Below are 25,557 nucleotides of genomic sequence, written 5' to 3' on the forward strand. Positions count from 1 at the left end.
ATTTAAATTGTTAAATAACTATCAGTGTAATTTACTCTTAATTTTATATTAATATTATTTATAAATATTATAATAAGGTTTAAATAAAAATTTTTATTTTTAAACTTTTTGTAAAAGACTGGTGGTTTATTTTGTTCATACAAATTGTATTATATTCTTATTTTGTAAGGGTAGTGGTGTGCTTAATATTACTCAATCAAGATGAAGTGAATTTGCATCACTAATGTAATTTTTATGTTCATTTTATAATATTTTAGGTTTATGTAAATTTCAAGCTCAATTATTTTAGGTTTAATTAATTTTGAGTTTGTGTGATTTTTGACTTAGATTGTTTTGGATTTAGATTATTCAAATTTAAATTTTGAGATTTTTGCATTTAATTGTTTTATGTTCAAATCGTTTCTAAATTTGGATGATTTTACATTAATTTTTGATTCAAAATAATTAATTATCGAGTCAAATCGAATTTAAGTATGAAGAATTTGAGTTGTTGACTCTTCTTTATTTACGATGGAATCAAATAGGGTTGAATTTGGTTTAAACAAGAATTTTTCTTTTTATTTGGGTTAGAATTATTTTTACATTTAATAATAATTAAAATCAATATATTATATTTAAAAGGATAAACTATACTAGTAGTTATCTAATTATTAGTAAACTTCGTTTCTGGTCACTTAATTATGAAAATTACAAAATAGTCGTTTAATTATTAATAAATTTCTTTTTAAGTCACCCAACTATGAAATTTTATCTTTTTTGGTCTAACGAAGGCAACTTTTAAAATTAGCACAATAACAACTTTAACTCTCAACATTTATACATTGCGTCAATTTAGTTTTTTTCTAAAAAAAATAACCCTCAATATTTACACATTGTGTAATTTGGGTGATCAAAAAAGATAAAATTAAAAAGTTGAGTGACTATTTTATAATTTTTCATAGTTGATGACCAAAATAAATTTACTAATAGTTGGATGACTACAAGTGTAATTTAACTTATTTAATAATTATTGTTCTCATGCTGGACTGACAGGGAGATTCATATTAAAAATGCAGTGAGTCCAGTGTAGATTTTCCCCCCACTTTCTCTCATTTCTCTCATTCCAAACAAAGCTTATATCGCGGTCCCCCACCGATCTCTCCTATAAAACGCACTATTTTTCCAGTTTCTTTTTCGCCTTTCTCTCTCGTAATTCAACGCCGGAAACGGAAAGCAAATAAATCTTCCTTTCGTTTTCATCATTATTTCTTCGATCTCCAATTCATTTCCGAAGCTCAGAGGTTGCTTTAATGTCTCGATTCTTTTCGAATCTTCCACATCCAGGGAACTCTGGAGACTCCAACTTCCTACATGATAAGGTATTTTCAATTTCCTTTTACTTATTTTTTGATGGAAACTTCATTGTGATCTACGTTGCTTTCTGTTTTTCAAAAAAAAAAAAATACAGTTTTTTAAGTTCATATGTTTCATTAACAGAAATTTAGTTCAGCATTGATTTCGCTTAGAAAAGAATCTACGACGCAAAATATTTGTTTAAACAATGTGGTAAATATATAAATTGAAATAATTTTAAGATTAGATCGCAATAAAAGTTACAAAAAAAAAAATCGACAGGAGAAATATTTATATCTATATCTTTGTCTAATCTACATTAAAATCATGTTACAAGTTAATTCATACTATACCAAAATTTATTAATGAATTACATCAAGTTATTAAATAAATAAAAAATAAGCTAAATTAAAAATGACATTAAAAATTAAAAATAATTCAATTTAAAAGAAAAATAAAAAAATTACTTTTCCATTTTTTTTAATTATTTAACGTACTTTTAGTTCATTATTTACAATTTTACTTTATTAATTATTTATACATTTTATAAATTTCTTTTTTTAAGGTGATTTATAAAATTCCTCATACATTCTTTTATTAAAATAATTGATATTTTATTAGTCTATACTATATACATAGTAAATTGTATTAGTTTTTATAAATTAAACACTTAATTATTGGTGTCATAAGTCAAGGATAACACCTCAATTGGATATTGACAAAAATACATTTCCTATACATAATAAATTGTACTATGTTAAAGGTAATTTTATTATTTTATATTTTTATATAAAAATAAAAAAATATATCCACGTTAAAATTTGAATCCAAACTTTTATAATTTTTAACATTTGTATTTTGTCATTTATCCAAGACTTTATTTATTATTTATATTAATTTATTACATAATTCTTTGCATGTGTCGTAAGTAATCATTCATAATTAAATATTTTTACATTATTTTTATTCATCACCATTTATGAGCATGAAATTAGTGTGAATAAAACGTTTGGTAAAAAATATTATTAAAAAATTTATAATGTAACAGACAAGCTCTTACCAAATATTTTTTTATTTTATTAAAAATTTAAACTTTCGACATATAATATTTTAATTGTGTTTGATAATTATATTAATTTTTATAATGTTTAAAAAAAAATATTGAATATGATAAATAAGTAGATAGTTTTTGATCAAGTGTTAGAAAAATTCAATAAAATAAAAATTAATATTGTTAATAATTTAATTTTGTAGGCAGGTTTGATAGCTGAAAATTACTAGATAAAATAAAACATACTTAACATTTAATAGGAAATAAATTTAATTGTTTTATTATTTCATTTCATTTAAGATTATATTATATATATTCATCAAACAATATAATTTATAGTTAGCATTTAATTTTAATTAATATACTAAATAAATTTTATAACTTAAATATAATCCTTAATTCTTCAATATATATATTTTTAACACATATTTTTCAACACTTAATTTTTTTAGTTTATCAAACATAACCTTACTTATCACTAAATGTTGAAAACATTTAAAATTTGATTAAAATTTAAAATATTTAAACTATTGTCTTTTAACTTTTATATTGAATAAAATAAATAACACCGTACTAATAAAATTAAAATGATAAAATAATGAATCTTTAAAAATAAAAATTATTATTATCAAACAAAATAATTATATTCATTATTTAGTTTTACTAATATATCAAACGGGCTTAAAATATAAATCCAATGGTTATAATATTCATAACTAAAAATTTAATACTTAATTTTTTATCAAATACACCTTTAATTGGTATTAACTTATTAAGAATTAATTGAATATAATAAAAATATAAAAATTTAAAGATAATAAAATTATTTTATGAATTAATTGCATTATATATTATCAAATTATGACTCTCATTTTAATTTGGTCTCTAAATTTTATAATGTCCTAATTACATTTCAAAACTATAGATGTTATATCAGTTAAGTCTTTCCATTATTGAAACCATTAAATGACACGTAATATTTTGTACGACATAATTTAAAATGAAAATTGTAAGAAAAGTAAAATATTACCACATAATTTTTAAAATTAAAAATTAAAAATAGCGTAAAAACGTAAAAAGAGAGAGTGAATGATAGTTTTTATAAAAATTTCGAAAATTTCAAAAACTAAAATTTTTATAAAAATTTATTTTTACAAAATTCATTTTTTTTAAATTTTTTTAAATTTTAATTATATTATATAAGATATGATTTTTCATTTAATAGTTAAATTGATAATTTTTATAATGAAAGGAGTTTATTGATATAATATACATAATTTAAAATGTAATTAAAATTTTTAAAGTTTTAAGCATGAATATAGAACGAGTGTCATACTGTGAGTACTTTTGGTTGACTTAACTTCTTTATTTCTAAACACTAATTTTAAACTGCCATAAGTGTTTTCTTTTTCTTTTATAAGAAGTGTATCCTCTTTAACATTGCGGCGAAAAGTGCTGTTTTGGCTTTCTGACAACGATGATACCGATCAAATGCGAGGAATACAATAGTTAATACTTTTGTTTATTATTCGTAGGTGGGTGATCGTCTTGTTCCTCCGGTGTTAAAGGGTGCCACTGAAGCTATCTCGGCCGTCCACCAAACGGTTCATGGAGTGGTCGGTGATGTGGCTGCCGAGATCCATAGTCACGGAATTATCAAGCCTATATTATCGGACGCCATTTCCGCCGCCCATGGTGTGGCTACTGAGCTCCAGCATGCTGGAACGGTGAGCACTGTTACCTCCATAATTCTTTTTTCTTTTTATTCATTTGCGTTTTCCTTTTTTTTCCCTGTGATTAAACTATGAGTTCAAGACAAAATGAGAAACCAATTTCAGTGTTTTGAGCATCCCAAAGGCTTTATTAAGTGATTGGGTGATGTTTATATCGTGTGGTTAGCCGACCCTTTTTTGTTCTTAGCTTCTTAGTCGCCGCCGTGAATTCAATACTTTGAAGAGACGTCTTTTGTTATCTTTTCTCTTCTGCAATTCAATGCTGCTACGAAAGCAATGTATGCTTTCTTTGATATATTAACTTTTTCTGACTGTCTCAAACCCAATGGCTTGTTTTATGGTTTTAGGAGATTTCAACTTCTTAGAAGGGATGGTATTTCCATTATTTATATGCGCGTATATTTGTATTGTTGGTACTATGATATTAATATACCATTGAAAATTTGTGATTTCAAAGCCTTTTGGAACAGTTAAATCTTCGGGGAAGTTTGTGGTTGAGTTGGAAAACTGTGGATTTAAACTGAAATTACAAAATCTTTTAGTTCGAAGGTTTGATTAATAAAGAGTATCCAAAAATTTGATGATGTCTAGCAAATGAAAGGAGATACAACAATTCTTCTTCCTCATCTTCTTCTTATAATTGCCGGTTAGTGAATCTGTAACTGACATTGATCGTTTTGTCCTTCCAATTGTCTAGGATGTCTCATCTGAAGCTATCTCGGCTGCACAAATGTCTCCAGGAGCAGCTGGGGGAGGGCCTCCTCAGGTTCAGCATTCTGGACTGTTGGGCACTGCCTCTGGACTCATCAAGCAAATCTCTTCCGATGCCATCTCGGCTGCCCAAACCCCAGGAGTGTTTGAGGGAGGGTCTCCTCAGGCTCAGCCTTCTGAACTGTTGGGTGCTGCCTCTGGATTCATCAAGGAGGTCTCATCTGATGCCATCTCGGTTGCCCAAATGTCTCCAGGAGGTTCTGGGGAAGGGTCTCCTCAGGCTCAGTATTCTGGACTGTTGGGCACTGCCTCTGGGTTCATCAAGCAGGTCTCATCCGATGCCATCTCAACTGCCCAAAGCTCTCCAGGAGTGGCTACTGAGGTCCAGCATTCTGGACTGTTCGGTGCTGCCTCTGGATTGATCAAGCAGGTCTCATCTGATGCCGTCTCAGCTGCCCATAATGTGGCTACTGATGTCCAGCATGCTGGACTGGTGAGCACTAACTCCAGAATTCTTTTCTTTGTATTTTCTCTCTTTTCATGTGGCTGAAAATCTATTATAAACTATGAATTCAAGACAAATGAGGAGCAAATTTTATTTTTTGAGCATTACAAAGGCTTTATAAAGTGATTGGGTGATTTTACATCAAATTACACTTTTCTTTGGTGTTTCTTAAAGGGCTGCTAATCTACTCCATCTTTCACTGCCTATATGAAAAATCCTCTTTTTCCTCTTCTGTCTCACATTTCAACACGACAATGAAAGCAATATATCCTTGTTCACTTCATTTTCTTAAAGAAAAGCAAAATTTCCTCAAATTTCAAAAAGCATTTTCTGTCTGGGTCGAAGGAGACTCCCAAGTTTTTACATGGATTGGTATTTTCATTAACATTTCTCTTTTACTTATTTATTTATTTTTCTATTGTTGTGTAATCAAAATTTGAATTGTGATATTTAAAAAGCCATTTAAATGTTTGGATTTGAAGTCATTAATTGTTGGGAAAGTTTGTGCTTGAGTAGCAAAACTGTGGTTTTAACATAACATTTTAGCTCAAATGTATGATTCACACAGAGTACCATAAGATTGATGATGTTTATCAAATGAAAGGAGATTCAATAAATCTTCTTTGTTTCAATAAATCTTCTTTGTTCTTATTTCAGATTGGTGAATCGCTATCTAATATTGATCGACTTGCCCCTCCAGTCATCAAGAATGTCTCATCCAAAGCCATCTCGGCTGTCCAAAATGTTCCAGGAGTGGTTACTGAGGTTGGGAATGGTGGATTGCTGAACACTGCTACAGGATTCCTCAATCAGGTCTCGTCTGATGCTATCTCGGCTGCCCAAGGTGTGGCTACTGAGGTCCATCATGTTGGAGCGGTGAGTGCTACCTCAAGAGTTCATTTCATTTCATTTTATTTTATTTCTGTGGCTACAAATTGTATAAAACTATGAATCTAAGGCAATATGAGAAATGAATGTAATTTTTGAGCGTACCAAAAGTAAAAAATGACTAGGAGATTCAAGGATTCTTTCTGCATTTTGCAGATTGGTGAGTCTCTGGCTAAGATCGATAATCTCGTCCCCTCAGTCATCAAGCAGGTCTCATCTGATGCTATCTCAGCCAATCAAAAGGTTGCAGAAGTGGCTAGTGGATTAGGTTCTCTCGTTCAGCATGGTGGAATTTTGAGCACTGCCTCTGGACTCATCAAGGATGTCTCATCCCAAGCCATCTCGGCTGCCCAAGGTGTTGTTAGTGAGTTGAAGCATGGTGGAGCGGTGAGCACTGTCTCAGGATTTCTTTACTTTGCATTTTCTTTCATGTACCTTGGTTAAAAATAGCGTAAAACTATCATTCTGGACAGCGCAAATTTAATTTTCTGAGCATCTTCTGAGGCTTCAAACCCAGTGGTTTCCGTCATGGCTAAAGGAGACTACAACATCTTACACGACTTCGTTTTTTACTATATAATTAAACATTTTTCCTTTTTTATTTATTTTTCCAATAGCTGGGGCTTCTTCTTTGAACTGCTTAGTTGATATACGTTTAATTTCTTTTTGTTGATTGGAATTTGAAGGTTAAAGAAGAAACTGAGAAGCTGAAATACTTGGCATTTCTGCAACTAGCCATCATCCATGTGATTTTGTGGTTCGGCAACCTCTATACGAAGCTGAAGCAAATGTCAGGACCATTGAAGCCTGTTATTGAGATAGTTGAGAGAATGGTTGAAACCATGTTTGGACCTATTTTCGAGGCATTCTTTGATTCCCTTTACGACCTGTTCAAATTTGCTGATGACTGGGTAAAGTCTTTTTTCATTAAATTTGGCTTCTTATTTGGTATAAATTTGACAAGCAAGGGAAATAAGTAAGAGCAATAACAAGATTTGAGATTCTGGGTTGGCGGGGTGCTGTGGGATAGTTGTGATATTGGAAATGAAATAAAAAATTTATGATTTCAAAACCCTTTAGAAAAGTTACTTTCTTTAACAAATTATTGCTTCTTTTGAATGGTCGGGAACCTTTGTGCTCGAGTTGCAAAACTGTGGTTTAATGGAAACTAAAGTATTTTTAGCTCAAATGTCCAATTGGTGTATAACATCCTACGATTGATGATGTTTATTGTAGATTGGTGAATTTGTGATTAAGATTGATGGTATTCTCCCTCCAGTCATCAAGCAGGCAATATCCAAAGTCGCCTCGGCTGCCAATAATGCTTTAGGACTGACTGTTGATGTGCCTACTATGGAGGTCCAGAGTACTGGAGTGAAAGGCACCTCCTCTAGATTCCTCCAGCAGATCTCATCCGGAGCCATCTTGGTTGTTGAAGGTGTGGCTAGTCAGGCCAAGAATTCCGGATTGGTGAGTTTTGCCCCAAGAATTCTTCTCTTTGCATTTTCTTATGGCATTTTTCATTAAGTGTGTCGTTTTATTTATTTTTCTACTGTAGGGTAATCCATCGAAGTGTCAGTAAATTTTTTTTCTTTACTGATTATTTAACGTATGTTTTTCTTTTTGTTGATGGGGTTTTGAAGATTCCTGAAGAGCTACAAGTGCTGAAGTACTTAAAATACTTAAAATACTTTGTAACCGTGCAAGCTGCAGTTCTCCGTGCAGTCAAATTCTACTTTGAAGTTAAGAAAATGTTGAGACCATTGAGGCCTGTCATTGACTTTATTGAGCGAGTGGTTGTTAGCGTGTATCAGAAGTTTTTTGCGAAAATGGTTAAGAGCCTATTTAGATGGGTCCTTATAAACTTATTTGGTGTCCCTGCTGGAGTTTTCGATATAATTGACAAGGTAATGCTTGTTCCATTCTTTTATTTGGTATAATATTTGACAAGCAAAGGCAATAACTAAAGCAACAGTAATAACTTGAATTGTTATCTGTGTCGGTGGAGGCAGCGAGATAATTGTGATTTAAAAATGTTAATTAAAATTTGGATTTCTAAATTCTTAACTGTTTGGATTTTTAATTTCTTTAACTAAAATTGCGTTTTTAAATCATTTGTGGAAGTTCATGGTTGAGTTGCAAAACTGTGATTTTGACAGAAATTACGGATCCTTTTAGCTCGAATGATTATGTCTATCAAACAAACAGAGATTTGAGAAATCTTATTTTGTTCTTATTGCAGGTTGGAGGTGATTTGAGTAAGCTTGGCGATTTGAGTAAGCTCGGAGATTTGTGCATGCTTGGCGATTTCAGTACGCTTGGAGGTTTGAGTAAGCTCGGCGATTTGAGTAAGATTGATGATCTTGTTCCATCTGGAGCCCTCTCGGCTGTCCAAAGTCTTCCAGGAGTGGGAGGTTTGGCTACTGAGTTGCCAGGCACTGGATTGCTGAGCTCTGCCTCAGGGCTCCTCAAGCAGGTCTCGTCCAACGCCATCCCAGGCGCTCAAATGGTGGCTGATGTCCAGCATGCTGGAGCGGTAAGCATTACCTCGAGAATCCTTCCCTTTGCATTTCGTCGGCTACCAACGTAGCTAAAAACTATGAATTCAAGACAAAATGCGAGTATACCAAGACTGATAATGTCTAGCAAATGGAATGAGGTTGAAGAGTTATTTATTTTTATTGTAGGTTGAAGCCACGACCAAGACCGATAGTCTTATCTCTCCTCTCTTCAAGCGTTCATCCGAAGTTACCTCAGTTGCCCAAAAGACTTTAGGAATGGCCAGTGGTTCCGCCACAGGATTCATCAAGCAGATCTCATCCAGAGCCATCTCAGCTGCCCAAAAGGCTCCCAGGGTAGCTCAAGGTCTGTCTAATGCTGGAGTACAGAACACCGGATCCCTCACACAACTTGCATCCAAACCGATTGCAGCCACCCAAAAGCCTGCTGAGGTCCAACATTCCGGAGTGGTGAAGGGCGCCTCGACATTGGCAAAATCAGTCTTCACTGCGGTCGAGCCAACAGTTGAAAAATGTGCTGTTTCGATTTGGCAGACACTGAACAAAATCCCTCTCTTTCCACAAGTAGCTTCAGTAGTTGTTCCGACAGCCGCCTTTTTCACCGACAAGTATAACCAGACGGTGGCAACCGGTGCCGAGAAGGGTTACAAGGTTGCCTCGATTTTGCCAGTGGTTCCTACCCGGAAGATCGCCAAGGTGTTCAGTGAAGGGAAATCTGATTAGTTTACATGATGATTATATTGTAATATATATATCGTGTGGCAGATATATATACATCTATGGTATGAAATCGGATTTTCACGTATCAATAACTTATTTTCTCCATTTTGTTTGTGCTTTTTCATTGAAATTATTAGGTTTGTTTTTAAGGTAAGCTGATCCAGGCATCAGAATGGATTAAAGAAAAAACTATTCTATTCTTCTATTTCTTTCGTCGTACCCTCAAAATTAGTTTGGTATTAGTCACATAATTAATATGTAATGATTTTTTCCAGGGGTTTCCTAGAGGTTTGGGGTATGGGTAGTTTTAACAATGTATATATATAAACATTTTGATAGTAACCAATGATTTTGATATTGCTATAGTGTTTGTGTATTTTCTCCTGTTATAATCATATTTTAATGTATTAATAATTAATATTATTTTTATTATAATAAAATTTTTTATTTGAGTTTATATCACTTATCAATCAGGTCTTAACTCGGTTAAGAAATTATAAAAAAATTATTATTTTTTACAAAGTAAATTATATTATTATAAAGATGTTTTTATTTTTATATTTTTATAAATCAATAAAAATATACCCATTTGACCCAAAAAAATACTATCAAACCTTTAAATTTATCAATTTAACTAAGGAGTTATTTTATTTTTATATAAATTTTTAATAAATATATTTATTAGATAAATCTTCTTCACCCACAATGCGGGTGTGCAATAATCTAATATAAATTATACAAATTTATATTTTTGCATTTATATTGTATTAATTAATCATATAATCATTTTGTTTCATTGTTTTTCTTGTCAAAAAATTCATCATTTTATCCCCAAAAGTATACATCCTCAAATAAGAGCATATCAAATCAAATTTTATGTTTTCATTTATTGATATTTTAAAGCCTATTTAAAGGTAAGCTGATTGGATGTAAAGAAATTATTTTAGTGTGAATTTTTTAAATTAACTGTTTAAATAAAAAAGAAAAAAAGGAATAATAATCAAACGTTGACCATGCCACGTAGATTTGTACTAAGAAACATGACTTTATTTTTTTAACCAATTCAATTGGTTGCAACATTAAAAGAGATAATGATTTTGAGAGAAAAGCAACGTATTTGATAATTGATTTAATATGGTCCAAGTCACCAATACAATTTTTTACTCTCTTACCGATCAAATGACTATAATCTTCTCATTTTTATTTTTTAGCCACAACTACTAATTTAAAAAGAATTCAACGAGATCCCACTATAATAAAATTTCATATTAAATGTTATGGATAAATTGATACAAAAGTGATATTTTAAGTACTAATAAATACTAAATTGAGAATTGAGATATAATTTAAAAGCCCAGCCCTAAATAAGCCTTTTACGTATTAGACAAATCCTCCAACCCAACCCAAATCCAAATCCAAATCCAAGTAATGGATATTTTCGGGCTATTATAGACCCGAACCGACCCGACCCGACCGGCTCGACAACTAAACTACTTCAGTTTCCAGATATTGAACTCAAAAGACAGAAGCTCTTTCCTCTGCCTCTAAAACTCCACACAATAGTTCTAAGGAAAAAAAAACCCAAAATTCAAATCTACAGAAACCATGTCGTGTTTTTTACAGGCGCCAGTGGCTCACACAATCCTATCTTCAGCTTCTTCATGTCGAACTGTTCGAAGAACAAAGGCTTTGAAGCTTAGGTGCGGAGCTTTGGGTGCCAAAAACGCCGCCAAAATCCCCATGCCTCCGATAAACCCTAAGGACCCTTTTCTTTCAAAGCTTGCCTCCGTTGCCTCTTCTTCCCCCGAAGCGCTACATAATGGCTCGGCTAATCCCGATACGCCGCCGTTTTTGGACTTGTTTGAGTCCCCCAAGCTTATGGCTACTCCTGCTCAAGTAAGTTCTATTTTTTATTTCAAAATTTCATTAATCGTCTGAACTTTGAATTGCTTTGAATGGAATTATAGAAAAAATATAATGAATTAATTTAGGTTTTATTTGGGAACTTGGATTTCAAAATATGTAAATTGTATAATAGAACATGTATAATAAATGTAATATTAATGATTATTGATGGTTAATTTTCTATTTTATTTGAAATTCATGTTCTTATACCTTTCCTAGCATAATCATATTGAATGTAATTTATAGAACTTTGAAAAGTTCTGAATGGAATAATAGAAGATTTTAATTAATTAATTTTGGTTGTTTTTGGGGACTTGGATTTCAAAAGATGTAAATTGTATAATAGATCATGTATAAATATGATATTAATGATTATTCATTATTATTTTTTCCAAATTATTTGAAATTCCTATAATTTTTTGTGATTTTGAAGTGATAATATTGAATCTTAACTAATTTATACATAAACAAATGAAATCCAAATTTCGAAGTATTGTTTCCAGACAGAATATTAGGCTTTTTAATTTTAGTGATTGAATTTGTATTGACTGCACTCATGTGATTAGTCATTCATCAAAACTGAATTAGGTGGAAAGATCAGTGTCATACAATGAGCACAGGCCGAGAAGCCCTCCACCGGACTTACCTTCATTGCTTCTTAATGGTAGAATAGTTTACATTGGCATGCCGGTAAGTGTTCCTGAATTCCGATTTGAGGGGGGGATGGGATTAATTTTATAATTTATAAATGTTTTCTTCTGCGTTTGCTTAATTAATTAGAAATTAATTGTATAAAATTGCAAAACAAGGTGGATAGCTTCAATGGTTGTTTTTGGGCAATTATTTAGCACTCATACAGTCCTAGTTTTTATGTTCTTGCAAATTTCTTCGTGTTTTGAGATGACCATTTCCCTGAAATTCTTGCTCCCATGGGACCTTTGTACCTATATGCATTAAGATCCTGATTCATGGATCTCTTGGTCCAAGAAATAAAAATGAAGGATCCAACATTTCTTCTGACTCTTTTTCAAATTCGAGAAGTGTTGATTGATCCTATATTTCATTATAGTTCCATGATTTGGAGTATCATTTCCTAATTCCTACTGTTGCATTATTACTGTAACCTGTTCAGATGGTTTAACTGTTTTTTATCTTTCAGCTCGTGCCTGCAGTTACAGAGCTTGTAGTTGCAGAATTAATGTATCTTCAGTGGATGGACCCCAAGCAACCGATTTATCTTTACATAAATTCTACTGGAACAACTCGTGATGATGGTGAAACGGTGAGCGTTTGCGTATGGTACCTTTGAATTTACTCATGAAGAGGTCAAGATGGAATTCATTCTGTATTTCATAACTTCCGGAGATGTTAGAATCATACGTCAGTTCTATCAAATAAGACAAAAAGCGTGTCACCTTGTGTTAAAATCCAGGTTTTCACAGTCTTTTGCGTAGATTATGTGTATGATAAACCTGCAAACACGAAACTGTATATGACCCTGAATGGCCTCTGAACCGTAAACAATAGCATCTTCATTCTCCATTGTGGTGTTTCTTCTGCTTCCTATTTGCAATCCTATTATGTTTGTGTATGTGTGCGGGTGTCGGTTTTCTTTATGGTCCACATTTACATGATTTAAAGCTGTTATACCACAGGTTGGAATGGAGACAGAGGGTTTTGCCATCTATGATGCACTTATGCAATTACAAAATGAGGTGAATTTTTGTTCCTTCCATTTTCTCTGTCTTGATAAGAAATGTTTTCTTTGGATGTCTCGAATTTTATTATCTTTGTTCAATAACGAGAGTTTACTTTTTCTTTGTTCGTGGTATTCCTTAATAACTTGGTAATATTGATGACCATACAGATACATACGGTCGCTGTTGGGGCTGCAATAGGTCAGGCTTGTCTTCTACTTTCAGCGGGAACCAAGGGTAAACGGTTCATGATGCCTCATGCCAAAGGTGCAATAGTATCTTGTCTGTGATTCTAAACTTTTATCGACTCTCTCCTATGAGGCAATCTTTTCAAATACAACCTCTCGAGTGTTTCCTTGTATTCTATTTCAGCTATGATCCAACAGCCTCGTGTCCCATCATCAGGGTTGATGCCTGCTAGTGATGTTCTTATACGTGCCAAAGAGGTATCATGAAGCTGCTTATCCTTTACGTTGATTAACAATAATATTTGAATGTAGATTTAAGTTCTCCTTCAAATTTTCATCTTGGGCTTCGGAGGCTTTGATAGCCTCTTTTGAGGTTGCAATTTAAAAACCGAAGCTGCAATACCCAACTGAAACTTTTTTTTGCAGGTGATAATAAACAGGGACACACTTGTGGAACTTCTGGCCAAGCACACTGGAAATGTGAGTGTGCTGAATCTATGTTGGTCTTGTTTGTTAAAACAGAATTAAAAAAAAAAAAAAACAAAAAACATAAGAACTCACTGTATGACTTTGTATTTCATTAGTCGATAGAGGCGGTAGCCGAGGTGATGAGAAGACCGTTTTATATGGATGCTAACCGAGCTAAAGAGTTTGGGGTCATTGACAAGGTAAGTGCACTTATATATTTAGCAGTTCATCTTTTTTTTTTTTTGAAGTATTCATATCTGCAGTCCGTGTCTGATGCATACCCGAATATGTTATAGGGATATGATTCTCCAAGACTCCTCTAAATATAGGAAAAACTCTTATAAAAAATAAAGGTTTCCGATTTTCATACCCTTGTTTGAGTAACATAGCTGAGATGTGTGCTTTGGATACAGATCTTGTGGCGTGGTCAGGAAAAGGTAATGGCGGAAGTTGCTTCTCCCGAGGAATGGGACAAGAATGCCGGCATCAAAGTCATGGATGGCTTTTAGTGTCCAGGTGGTGGACACTAGTCATTGTAAGTGAATTCTCCATTTTCCTTTAGGGACGTTTCTTCTACTGCAAAGTGAGCTGGTTTCTCTCATAGCGGAGAGATACTAGCATAAACATTCCGGATGCTTTGTCATATAAGCTTTGGTGGTTTTAACCATATATTCCCTGGCTGCAGTCTACCGATTCGGGCTGCTTCGACTGTTGATGTTTGTCCATTCCAAAGTTTTAACACTGTTATTTCCTATCGTGCTGCAGGAAGTTTCGTTAGCTAGATCAGGTGTGCCACCTACATAACGTCCATAACAGAGGTCAACTTGTGACTTTTTCGAGGAGTGTTGAATATGCAGGAACACCATTACTAAATTATTGAACTGAATTACAATTGATACATTTAAGCCTGGAATAGGTTGCAGGTTGATGGCATGCTTAATGAAAATAGGAAGATGGTTTCTTTTTTTTTTTTTTAGGTTTTGGGTCGAATTCTGTATAATCTTACAGATTGTTGATAATTTTAGCAGCGTCTTCCATTCCATTGGTGACTGTTGAGCATTATAAAAACCTGGTTCGCGACCGAAAACACTGTCCACGATCATTAATGCTACATTTGAATGATTGCATCAAAGGTAAACCCTCTTGAGATGTGGAAAAATTTGCATTGCTTTGGATTATTTAGGTAAAAGTATTATGGAGGCCTTTGTATTAGGAGTAAAATTGTATTTTGTTTTTTTTATTAAAAAATGAGCAATTTAATCTCAGTATGTTAAATCATAGAGCAAATTAATCTTTTTAATTAAAATTTTCATCTATTTTTACGGTTAAGCAGCATGGTCAATGGAATTTCGAGATAGATATATATGATGTATTATATGTTGTTGTACATGGATTAGTTTTAACAGAAAGATTAATTTGCTTTTTGAATTAATGGATAAGAATTAATTTGTTCATTTTTTTAATTTGCTCATTTGGTACAATGGCCTGAAAAGAGTTATGCATGAGGGCCTGAAAAGAAAAATTGAAACTTGGAATAACAAATGAACGGTTCGATTCAGTTCTGGAAAGGAAAAGTTGTGATTAATATATGTTAGGTTTTATAAGAAATCAAGTTGTTTATACATAATTAATGTGTTATGTTAATTATATGTGTACTTTCGAACATTTAATAAGCCAATTTAATCATTTATGTAAGTACCTCTGACTATCACAAAAAACCTATGCTTTGCTCCCACCGCTGTTGCTACCTCTTGGGTCATCGCTTTTTTTCGCCCTCGGGCTTCGACGTAGTTGACGTCAGATCTAGTGTTCTTCAGATCTGAGTCCTAACTCCCAAGGTTAGGAGTCTCCCTTTCACTGCCTGTCGAGTGACTTTCGATTGTTGATCTTGCTTAATCAGAGGTGCTTGATGGCTGAGATCTCTGGTTGAAGATCTTGAGTGATTGTGTTTAGGTTTTCAATCTAATGGTTTTGATTGTTTTCATGGTGGTTGGATCAAAGGTGAAGCTAAATTTTTAAAAAAAATGTAATTTCATTAATTTAACAGTATATATACTTATAATTTTTAAATGATTAAATTAAAATTTTATCATTTTGAGAGGTTAGAGTGTAACGTTATTATTATTAATTTAAAATTTTATAAATTATAGAAAAACCTAAAGACGTAGAATGACCGTTCACTATCCTTGTCCATAGTTGTCCTAATGTTGGATTTTGATCAACTTTTTTTTATACAAAGAGGACAAGCAATCAGAATAATAGTTTTTTGTTGGCCCAAGGTTTGAGTTATGATTTGGTGTCATGTGGTGATTGTCATGATGGTCGAGTATTAAGGTAACTTACTTTCTCTTAAGTCTTTAGAGACTTATAGTTTATCAAGTTCAAACTTTCATGGGAACTTGATTTTGTTTGAAGTTTTATTGTGTGTTTTGTTTTAAGTTAGAGATGTTCCCATTGTCACGAGAGTGAAAAAAATTGTATACTAGCTCATTGCATCAAGATTTTTTCTTGATGGATAAGAGCGTCGTACGATTGAGAGGGCCATGATAAAGAGTTGATGATCTCTCTTTGTTCTGTTTTTTAGTAAGGGAGCCTGATTTAAACAACGAACATTTGTTTTCTTCATCATAAAGTTTAGGTTATCTTGCTTTTCGAAAATGTGTTTGGTTCAAAATTGAGATCCTCAATTGTTTTCTCCATTATTTGTAATAGAGTTTGTTATCTTATTGACCTTTGTTTATACGAGATATTTATCCTTATTTACTTATAATATATATTTTATGAAATTGAAATGAATATTAGATGAATTTAAACAAAAATTATAGATTTTGTCACACTCATTTATGCGAAACAAAAACATGATATGAAAGTTATATTCATTAAAAAAAATCAAGAATTAGGTTACAGATAAAATGGAAAAATATTTATGGTTAAACATGCTTGGGTTATAGTAAAAAAAATATTAAATTCTCTTTTAAGAGAGGGTTTTATGTGAATTTTTTTGTGTTTTTAAATAATTTTATTATAAGTTTTGATCATATTTTTTTTATATAATTATTAGAATTAGACATAATCCTTCCCCAACTCATAAATAAGAGGATCATGCACTTCAGCGCACTTGAATTTACGTCCTTTTATATTGACAACAATGCTCATGCCAATTGCGCTAAGACTCAATCAATTTATGTGACTTCTCAAATGAGTTGATGTTGAAGTGATTTGTGACATAAACTCAATAAAATAATTTATAATGAAATATAACGTTTTCGTCTATGGATTAATAATGAAAAAGGTTAAAGGTACAATAATCTTATGTTTGAATCTCATCTATTTAAACCATGCGAATATATTTCAATCATCAGTCTAATGCTTGATTTCAGTTTTAAATATTTATTTGTGAATTATTACTTATACTTAAAAAAGTTAAAATATGCTATAAGTCCTTATACTCATTGTAAAATTTGAATTTAGTTACTCTACCTTTTAGTTTTTAAAATTTAGGTCTAACTACTAACCTTGTTAAAATTATTTTGTTAAATTCATGTTCATTAAACCTTCATTTTTTAACTACATTGTTACCAAGTGATTTTTTTTAAAATTTCAAAATGTCACCAACAAATTTAACAAAAAAGTTAATAGGGTTACCAATTGGACTTGTACTTTGAAATCTGAAAAGTAGAGGGATTATTCCTTAAAAAATAAAAGTAGAGGGACTAAATTCCTGAAAATAAAAGTAAATAGACTAAATTTCAAAAATTTTAGGGACTTGTGGCAGATTTTCACCTAAAAAAAATTTGTAAGTCAGCAAAACGACATAGTTTTTGTCCTTGGCCGAAACGACGGCGTGTAATGTTGACAACAACTTAGTGGCGGAAACTAGAAAACCAGAAAACCAGAAAGAAAAAGCCTCCTACTCATTATCCTCTCTCTCTCTTGTGCTCTCTTTCATTTTTCCATAGCTTTCCTTCCAATCAAATACTAATCCCTTTGTTTTTTTGTTCTCCCTCTCTTTAAAATTTGATTTTTACATAGCACGAAAATTAAAAAGTTATGGCGGAAGAAGAAGAAACAGAGCTGAGCGATGATCAAAAGAAAGGAATCGCCAAATGGTTCCTCGTAAACGCTCCCGCTGGAGAAATCCAATATGTCTCCAGAGGTTCTTAATTCCATGTTGATTTAGCCTCGCCATTTCCATTCCTTTCTCTCTTTATTTATTTATTTATTCTCTTTTCTGATAGATGAGTTTGATGATTGATGAATTAGTTATACTCTATATTTTGTTTTGTTTTTTAAATTCATGTTTGATTTTGGATCGAACAATTTGAATTTCGGTATATCTTCTTGATTATTTCATTTATTTTTATGTTTTGCAGATTTAAAATTGGTTTTGAATGATGATGATGTGTATAATGAGGCAGCATCGGAGGCGTTTCCCGTTTACAACAAATGTCACCTCATTTCCCTCAAAATGCCTGGTGGATTCGGTGATGTAAGTCTTGGAAATCCTTAATTTTTTATTATTCTTTATAATAATTTGAAAATCAAGCTTTTTTTTTTTTTAATGATTAGCTCAAATTTCTAGCAATATTTAGACATTTCCGCTGGTTAGATTTTCAGAAATGTGAGCGGATTGCCTGGAATTTAGTTCATGCATTATTGTTTTGAAGAGTGACATTTGTTGTCGAATTGTGCATGCTTTACCTATGTTACTTGGATCTGATACACTTATGTTCATATTTTATCAAGATTTTCATATACTTTAAGGATATGAATACGATATGGATATTTCAAGAAAAAAGTGAAGAGTCGGAGTAATATAGTCCCTCGTAGTGTAGTTTTAGTTGGATTATTTGTGAGCTTGTCTTGGTAAGTGTCATAAGGCTAACTTTTAAGATTTATATGCCATTTAAAAGTGTATTTGCTGTCTGCTTTAGCGGCAATGTGTATCAATCATTGTATTTTAAGATGCTTCGTTTCTATCATTTTCCGGTTAGGATATTGGGCTCTTTTTTCACTCAGTTATGGTACAATACTCATCTGGTTATCTCTATTTCTCATTTTGGCTCGTTACTCTTACCAAATTTCAGTATCTGGTCTGTTTGTTGATATGCTAGTTTCATTGAATTTGGTTATAAAACAATTTTAATTATTGTGATATTTTTTCTTTTATTGGACTTCAGGTGTTGGTTACATCATATGGGGAGCTTCAGGATAACGAGTACCTAGACCCCAAGACTGCCCAAGTTGCCATAGTCGATCATGTCAAACAGGTACCTTTTAGCCTTATGAATGCATCTTGTGATTTTAAATTTTTATTGCCATACAAAGCTGATATCCTTTCCTGAAATAGAAATTTTTAGCAGCAAGTAGATTATAGGTTAGTTTTCTTCCTGTTGATGTGTTGTTTCTTAGCGTATTAATTTGTATCAGTTGCTTTAAATGTTTATGTCGTGATGTCCTAAATGGTTCAGGCTTGTACAAAGGTGAGACCTGCTACTGATGAGGAGCTTCCTTCTGCATATGTTGAGGAATACCGGTATGTTTTATGACTCTGAGGTACTGATATTATTCTTAATTGGTTCCTTATACGCTATTACGAGAATTTTTCTCTGTAAAATTTAATATAGTTGACATCATTAATTGGGGTCATTAAATTTCAAGTGCCCATTTCCTCCATTGGCTGGTTTCTCTTTAGAATCTCCTTTGATCTAATTTATTCCATGTTTGCTGTCACCAGCTAGCCCAAATTGGCAAAATCCTATGTCTCAGGTTCCTACTGACTTGTACCTCTTTGTTACTATTAATCCTTACCTACTTGATAGAGATGGAATAAATTTCTATATTCACTCTGTTCTAATGTTTATGGCTTAGCATATGGTCTTTGTCTCTTGCGCAATTGTATTTAATTGTGGCTGTCCTACAGTCCTCTCCTGGGTTCTGACTGACTCCATACCTCAGGACTGTCCCGGGAACCATAAACTTGCTTGTTTTGTTGCCAACAAGTAAAACGTTCAATAAGTTTTCACATTAAGGATATAGTTTCCATTCTATCATGGTTTTCATTGTCATTGCTCAAACAGCTGAACAAGCATGCATCATGAAGAGAGAAGAATCTGTAATTTCTCTTTTGAAAAACTCAGCAAAAATCAGTGATTGTTTATAGCTAGGATTAGGGCACATTTCTTTGTGCAGTACTTCAATTACATGTAATTAAGTCCACTTTTTTTTCCAGCTGTGCTCTAGAAGCAGAAATACTGAAGTATGTTGCCGAAGCTTATCCAAAAGGTTCTTGTTCAGTCTACTGTACTAATGGAAAAGATGTGGAGGAACCTGGATCTGATTTTGACCTTGTTGTAGTGATTGCTGCCGCTCGACTTAGCCCCCAAAATTTTTGGTGTGTGAGATTTGTTAGACCACAATGTAGCAGTAACTTTTCTAGTGATTGCTTGATTGTATAATCAATTAGCTATCTGGTTACCACCTATTAGTAGGTCGATGTTGGTGACATTGACATGTGGCTATTTATCTTCTAATAATGATTCTTTTCGTATTGTTTAGCAATGGAAGTTGGCGGACAATATGGAATATAGAGTTCAAAGATGATATTCAAAAGCTGGAATTAAATGGCAAATTGCAGGTATTTCAATATTTCTTATGATGCCATGCATGGTGGCATATTGGTTACCCTTTTCATCTTGAGTTTTGGATCTGAATACATATTAAGTTACATAAAGCTACAATAGGTCGGTTCTTTCTCTTCTCAGGTTGGTGCGCACTATTTTGAGGAGGGGAATGTGCAATTAGATACAAAACATGAATGTAGAGATTCAACAATGTTTCAGGTTATTACAATGACCACAATCTCTTTTAATATTGTAGGATCATAGAAGTTTTAGACTTATTAGCATCGAAGTTTTCAATTTTGTTGGCTTATTATATGCTGCTTATGGCTCCTGGTCAGTGTGTTAACAACAAATGTTCTGACCTCATGCTACCCATGTTACTTGAACTCATGTGTGAGTATCGGATAAGGGTATGTTCAATGTTTTGCAAGATTTACATATATTTGGAGGATCCTTGGATCATGTTGCCACTCATTTCTGCATATGCATCAGACACATGTACTTCATAAAGTGTGAAGAGCCGAACAACATGCTGCCATGTCATGTTATAATTGTTTTCATATGGTTATTACTTACTGTGTTTGTTTCAGTCTCCCGATGATACTGCAATTTCTGTAGCCAATCTTATTCGCCGCCATGAGACAGCATACATGGCATCTCTTGAGGTTGTTTTTGATATATCTGGTTAATTTTAAATGTCTGAGTTTTCTGGAATTCTCTACTGATCTTTAAGGCATAATGCAGGAATCTTATTTTAAGTTGTCAGATAACACTTTCAAGGTATGTTTTATTTTCTAAAGTCTTTGGGCTGAAAAGTGTGAGAAAACCTTTTGAATTCAGCTATGTTATCTTTTTATTTTCATGTTGCTATTAGATCCAACTTTCGTTTAATTTAAGGTAGTACTGTATACGGCATGTATCTCAATCATGCTAGTTTATATCATGTTTCATGTAACTATGCATCTAATCATGTCAAGTTGAGTTTAAGTTGTTAGAACCTGGGGCTTGAACCTGTCTCAATGTTAGACTTGAGCAAGTTTCGCTTTTAAAGCTTGAGCTCCATTCAAGATAAAGATCGAACTGCTCAAGCTCACTTGATTAGGCTTGCTTTGTAGTAAAATAATGAGCTAGGTTCTTATGTTTACTTCAAGCTCGATTTTTTGTGTTGGAGCTCGAGTTTGAGATGCAAAAAAGGTTAAGCTCACAAGCTACTTGAGTCAAGCATTATGATCTCAAATTCGGCTTGCTAGATAGCTTGATGTGCTCGACTCAACAATGACCGAGCCAAATTCAATTTTTCAAACCCAATCCGAGTAGCTTACGAGCTATTGATGTTTATCCCTTGATGTTCATTTAGAATTTATGTCTAAAGCAATCCCTAGAAAAGCAACTAATGATCTTAAAAACTTGTGTGTAATGCAGGATCTTCGGAGGAAACTTCCGATTACTCGGACCTTATTTCCGTGGCGTAGCACTAGGCAATTCAGCCTGAAAAGAGAGATATCAGAAGAACTCGGAATTGGGAAGTGACTATACAATATCAAGACGCATCGAAAGCCAATTCCCTTAATGCATAAAATCAAGTTCAACAGGATCCTGGTCACCTGACTGTACTTTTTAGAGCAGTTCTAAGAGTTTACAATTGTTTGTTAGGCTCCCAACAACCATGAATTTTAGAGTTTATCAGTTATTTAATGTGCAGGTTGAGTTCTCATGTGAGAATCTCAATTGCATCATTGTTTACAAGCCATCATCATGTATTATTATGTATAGCAAGCTTTACTTTGAACACAATTCCTCCTTTATTAAATCTATGTAAGACACAACAATTATATCTATATATATACATATAGGTATAGCAAGTTTAGCAAGCTTTAATTAAAAAATAAAAAAATATAGGTATAGCAAATTTTAATTAAAAAATAGGGTAAACAATCAAAATATTCAATTTTGTTTACCTCAGATTACATTTTAATCACTTATATTTAAAATGTTACTCATGTTATCGTGTTGTAATATATGTCACTGAGCCGTTAATTGTCGTTATCTGTTTTGAACAATTTAAAATATTCTTTTATGTTCTTTTTAATTTTTTTCTTTATTTTCCATTTTCTTTTGCTTCTCTCTTTATTTTTTTTTTCTATTTTTCATTTTTAATATAATTTTTCTATGTTTTCTATTTGTTAAAAGTGGGCACTATACTTTTAATTGTTGAACAATTTAAATTTTTCGAATGAGATGAGCTTGTGAACTAGTTTTAACAAATGAAAAACATAGAAAACAAAGTTAAAAGAAATGAAGAAGGGAGGAAAATAGAGGAAAAATTAGAAGAGAATGAAAAAAAAAGAAAATAAAAGAAAGTTAAAAGAAAATAAAAGAAAAAAATAAATTGCTCAAAATGAAAAAATATAGGGACTAATTATATAATAAACCTAAAATTTACATTTAAAATGCTGATTTAATTTGTCACGTCAGCTTATCTTCACACCGTTACCGAAAATTAACTGCTCAATGACTAAAATATTACAACACGATAATGTAAGTAACTAAAATGTAACATATCGAACATAAATGACTAAAATGTAACATAAGATAAACAAAAGTGGTTATTTTGATAGTTTACCCTAAAAAATATACAAAAAAACAATATAGCTTTTATTAAAAAATAAAAAGGAGTTCCATTGCCGGGAATTGAACCCGGGTCTCTTGGGTGAAAGCCAAGTATCCTAACCACTGGACAGCAATGGATCTGATGGTTGCTTCAAAACATAATTTTAAAACAACATTTGTATTTTATGAAGGAACACAGTGAATCTGCTATAGTTTAGTGGATGGGTTGTCAACTTTTTTCTATACATAATAATTAAATAAGGCCATTTACTTCTATTATATTTAAATATTTGGTTTGAATGTTTTTAATTTATTAGATTTATATTGTGCTTTATGTTAAAAGCATGTATAAGTATATTTATACAAGTATTTGTATATGTTAGTTTTTTTCTAAGTTACTTTTTTTTTAGTTTTGTTTTTATTGTACAATAACATTGCTTTCAAATTTTGAAATTTTAATTTTTTATTATTTTAATAAATTACAAGCATTAAAATAAAATTTATTCAAGATTGAGACATCATCAGTAAAATGGAGTATCATTAATATATACTTGACTACAATTTAAAGAGTTTATTTGGTTATAATACGAATATAAAGATTTATATAAATATATTAACAAAGTTCAAGAAATTAGCTAAAATAATAATTTTATTTTCTTTGTGCTCGAACTCGAAACTCACAACCAAATAAGACTCAGTTGATAATTGTAATTAAAAAAAAATTATCTGTTATAATTACAAGATTATGCACTCCAAAATATTAACAAAATGTATACATTTTAAAAGGTAAAATTCTATGAAGGGTCCTTCTATTATACATTTATTGTCGATTTAATTTTTTACTATAATCTGATATTTTTAATTGTTCTACTTTAGTCTTAATATCAAAACTTTTCATGAAGTTCATGATTTATTTTTTAAAATATGGCATATATATATTTTAATATTTTCAAATAAATATTATATATTTTCTCTTTCTTTCTTTCTTTCTTTTTAAATGTGCAAAAATATTGTTCATTTATACAAAAAAATGGTAAGCATATATGTCATGTCATTACATTTGTATCAAATGAATGGAAAAGAGTTGGTTTCAAGGCTGAAAATATACATTTTAAAAAGTAAATCAACAAGAAATTATCATTTTATTGTAAAATAAATAATTTCGACAAAACACACATAAAATAAGGACTTTGTACAGAAATGGACCTTTTTAAAATTTTGATAGATTTAATAATAAATAAAAATTAAATAAAATACATAAAATAAACAAAAAAACAATTATATAAGCAGTCGCATAGCCTGAAATTTTTTTAGAGGGTCGAAATTAAATTATATATTTTTATGATGGTAAAATTGTAATTTCATCATTTTAATAATCTATATATCTTTATAATTTTTAAAATGTTAAATCAAATTTTTATACTTTTTTAGAGTAAAATGCAAGTTTATCATTACTAACTTAAAATTTTATAAATTATAAAAAGTTTAAATTAAAATTTTACCAGGAGATGGCAAGTTCACACCTTCTAAACTCTCATTATATTTTAATTAAATTATATATTGGGATGAGTCAAACCCTAAATAAATATTGTTATTTTATTGGATTGTTGTTTGATATGTTGATAATAAGAAAATTTCAATTTCATAAGTAAAGTTAAATAATTAAACACGAAAAATTGTATTTAAATATTAAAAAAAAGTGAGTATTTGATATATTAATAATGTCTTCTTTTTTTTAATTCCTTAACCAACTTTAAAAAATTAACATGTGTCTTCATTTTTAAATATCTATTTTTAATATTTTTTATACTTTAAACAATACTTGTCAACCTGTTAACTCTATTTATGGAGTCTAAAAATTCAATGTTACAAATATTTTTCCCCTAAAAAAAATAGTATATGTGGCAAATTCTTAACTGTAATTGTGAAATTAAAAATTTTCACTTCTAATTTATTATATGATAATATTTCTTTATTTATAAAACTCGAAATTAAAAGTTGGTTGAGTTTTAACTCAATTAGTATCATTGCTACTGCAACAACTAAGAGAGTAGGAGTTCGAGTGCACTTAAGTGCATTTTTCTTTCTATGTAAGGGCTTGATAGGGATTATGATGTCTTTATTATTAGAGGATTATTATTTCATACACAATTTCAGTGAAGTTTTTTTACCTTAGCAAGTGGGATTAATATCCTAACAAGTATCTTTAATTGATATTATAAAAAATAAAAATAGATACATGAAATACTTATTACTCATTTAAGCTCGCTTATGAAATAAAAAAAATGCATAATGGTAAGCTTCGCTCTCAATATTTATAAATAAATATATTTTTGTTAATTTGATCTGTTTTTAAGTTAAATTTGACTAAAACATTAAAATTTTAACCCATATAATAGTTTACATGTACTTTATGCTAACATGATAATATTTATCTTACATATTAAGTCAATAAATAATTTAAAAATTATAAAAAAATTTAAAAATTAAAAAAAAAAGAAGTACACATACATTATCACGCAGGTTGTCATATTTAAAAATTTAACTCTTTTAAAAAAATTAATGGTTAAAAATAATTTTTTTAAGTTATACTAAAATTTGATTTTT

General features: G+C 31.2%; 3 protein-coding genes and 1 non-coding gene across 6 annotated transcripts; 3 read left to right on the top strand and 1 right to left on the bottom strand.

Moving 5' to 3' along the window:
• The first annotated feature begins 1,063 nt into the window (after positions 1-1,063).
• LOC121209462 (uncharacterized) lies at positions 1,064-9,664 on the top strand. The gene is made up of 10 exons (XM_041080153.1): positions 1,064-1,358; positions 3,919-4,110; positions 4,814-5,320; positions 5,990-6,208; positions 6,377-6,607; positions 6,907-7,131; positions 7,457-7,690; positions 7,864-8,127; positions 8,463-8,756; positions 8,908-9,664. The coding sequence occupies exons 1-10, from the start codon at positions 1,290-1,292 to the stop codon at positions 9,460-9,462; spliced, it is 2,790 nt and encodes a 929-aa protein (XP_040936087.1). The 5' UTR covers positions 1,064-1,289; the 3' UTR covers positions 9,463-9,664.
• Positions 9,665-10,946: 1,282 nt separating this feature from the next.
• LOC107961929 (ATP-dependent Clp protease proteolytic subunit-related protein 3, chloroplastic) lies at positions 10,947-14,757 on the top strand. 2 transcript variants are annotated; one of them, XM_016898116.2, is made up of 10 exons: positions 10,947-11,355; positions 11,953-12,054; positions 12,524-12,646; positions 13,020-13,079; positions 13,232-13,328; positions 13,434-13,507; positions 13,676-13,729; positions 13,834-13,917; positions 14,131-14,252; positions 14,483-14,757. In XM_016898116.2, the coding sequence occupies exons 1-9, from the start codon at positions 11,065-11,067 to the stop codon at positions 14,224-14,226; spliced, it is 981 nt and encodes a 326-aa protein (XP_016753605.1). In that variant the 5' UTR covers positions 10,947-11,064; the 3' UTR covers positions 14,227-14,252; positions 14,483-14,757. The 2 variants fall into 2 exon arrangements, with proteins under 2 accessions (XP_016753605.1, XP_016753595.1); XM_016898106.2 differs by having other exon boundaries at positions 10,971-11,355; positions 13,232-13,343.
• Positions 14,758-17,602: 2,845 nt separating this feature from the next.
• On the top strand, positions 17,603-22,178 carry LOC107961912 (F-actin-capping protein subunit alpha). Of its 2 annotated transcripts, none has more exons than XM_016898089.2 (10): positions 17,603-17,873; positions 18,091-18,206; positions 18,898-18,987; positions 19,189-19,253; positions 19,950-20,111; positions 20,276-20,354; positions 20,482-20,559; positions 20,931-21,005; positions 21,085-21,120; positions 21,763-22,178. In XM_016898089.2, exons 1-10 carry the CDS (start codon positions 17,768-17,770, stop codon positions 21,868-21,870), a joined length of 915 nt encoding a protein of 304 aa, XP_016753578.1. In that variant the 5' UTR covers positions 17,603-17,767; the 3' UTR covers positions 21,871-22,178. The 2 variants fall into 2 exon arrangements, with proteins under 2 accessions (XP_016753578.1, XP_040936088.1); XM_041080154.1 differs by having other exon boundaries at positions 17,616-17,873; positions 20,461-20,559.
• Positions 22,179-23,016: 838 nt separating this feature from the next.
• TRNAE-UUC (transfer RNA glutamic acid (anticodon UUC)) lies at positions 23,017-23,088 on the bottom strand. The gene has a single exon. It is a non-coding gene; the product is annotated as a tRNA-Glu (tRNA).
• Positions 23,089-25,557: the final 2,469 nt, after the last annotated feature.

The sequence above is a fragment of the Gossypium hirsutum genome, chromosome A11, assembly GCF_007990345.1.
Source record: "Gossypium hirsutum isolate 1008001.06 chromosome A11, Gossypium_hirsutum_v2.1, whole genome shotgun sequence".
Classification (NCBI taxonomy): Eukaryota; Viridiplantae; Streptophyta; class Magnoliopsida; order Malvales; family Malvaceae; genus Gossypium; species Gossypium hirsutum.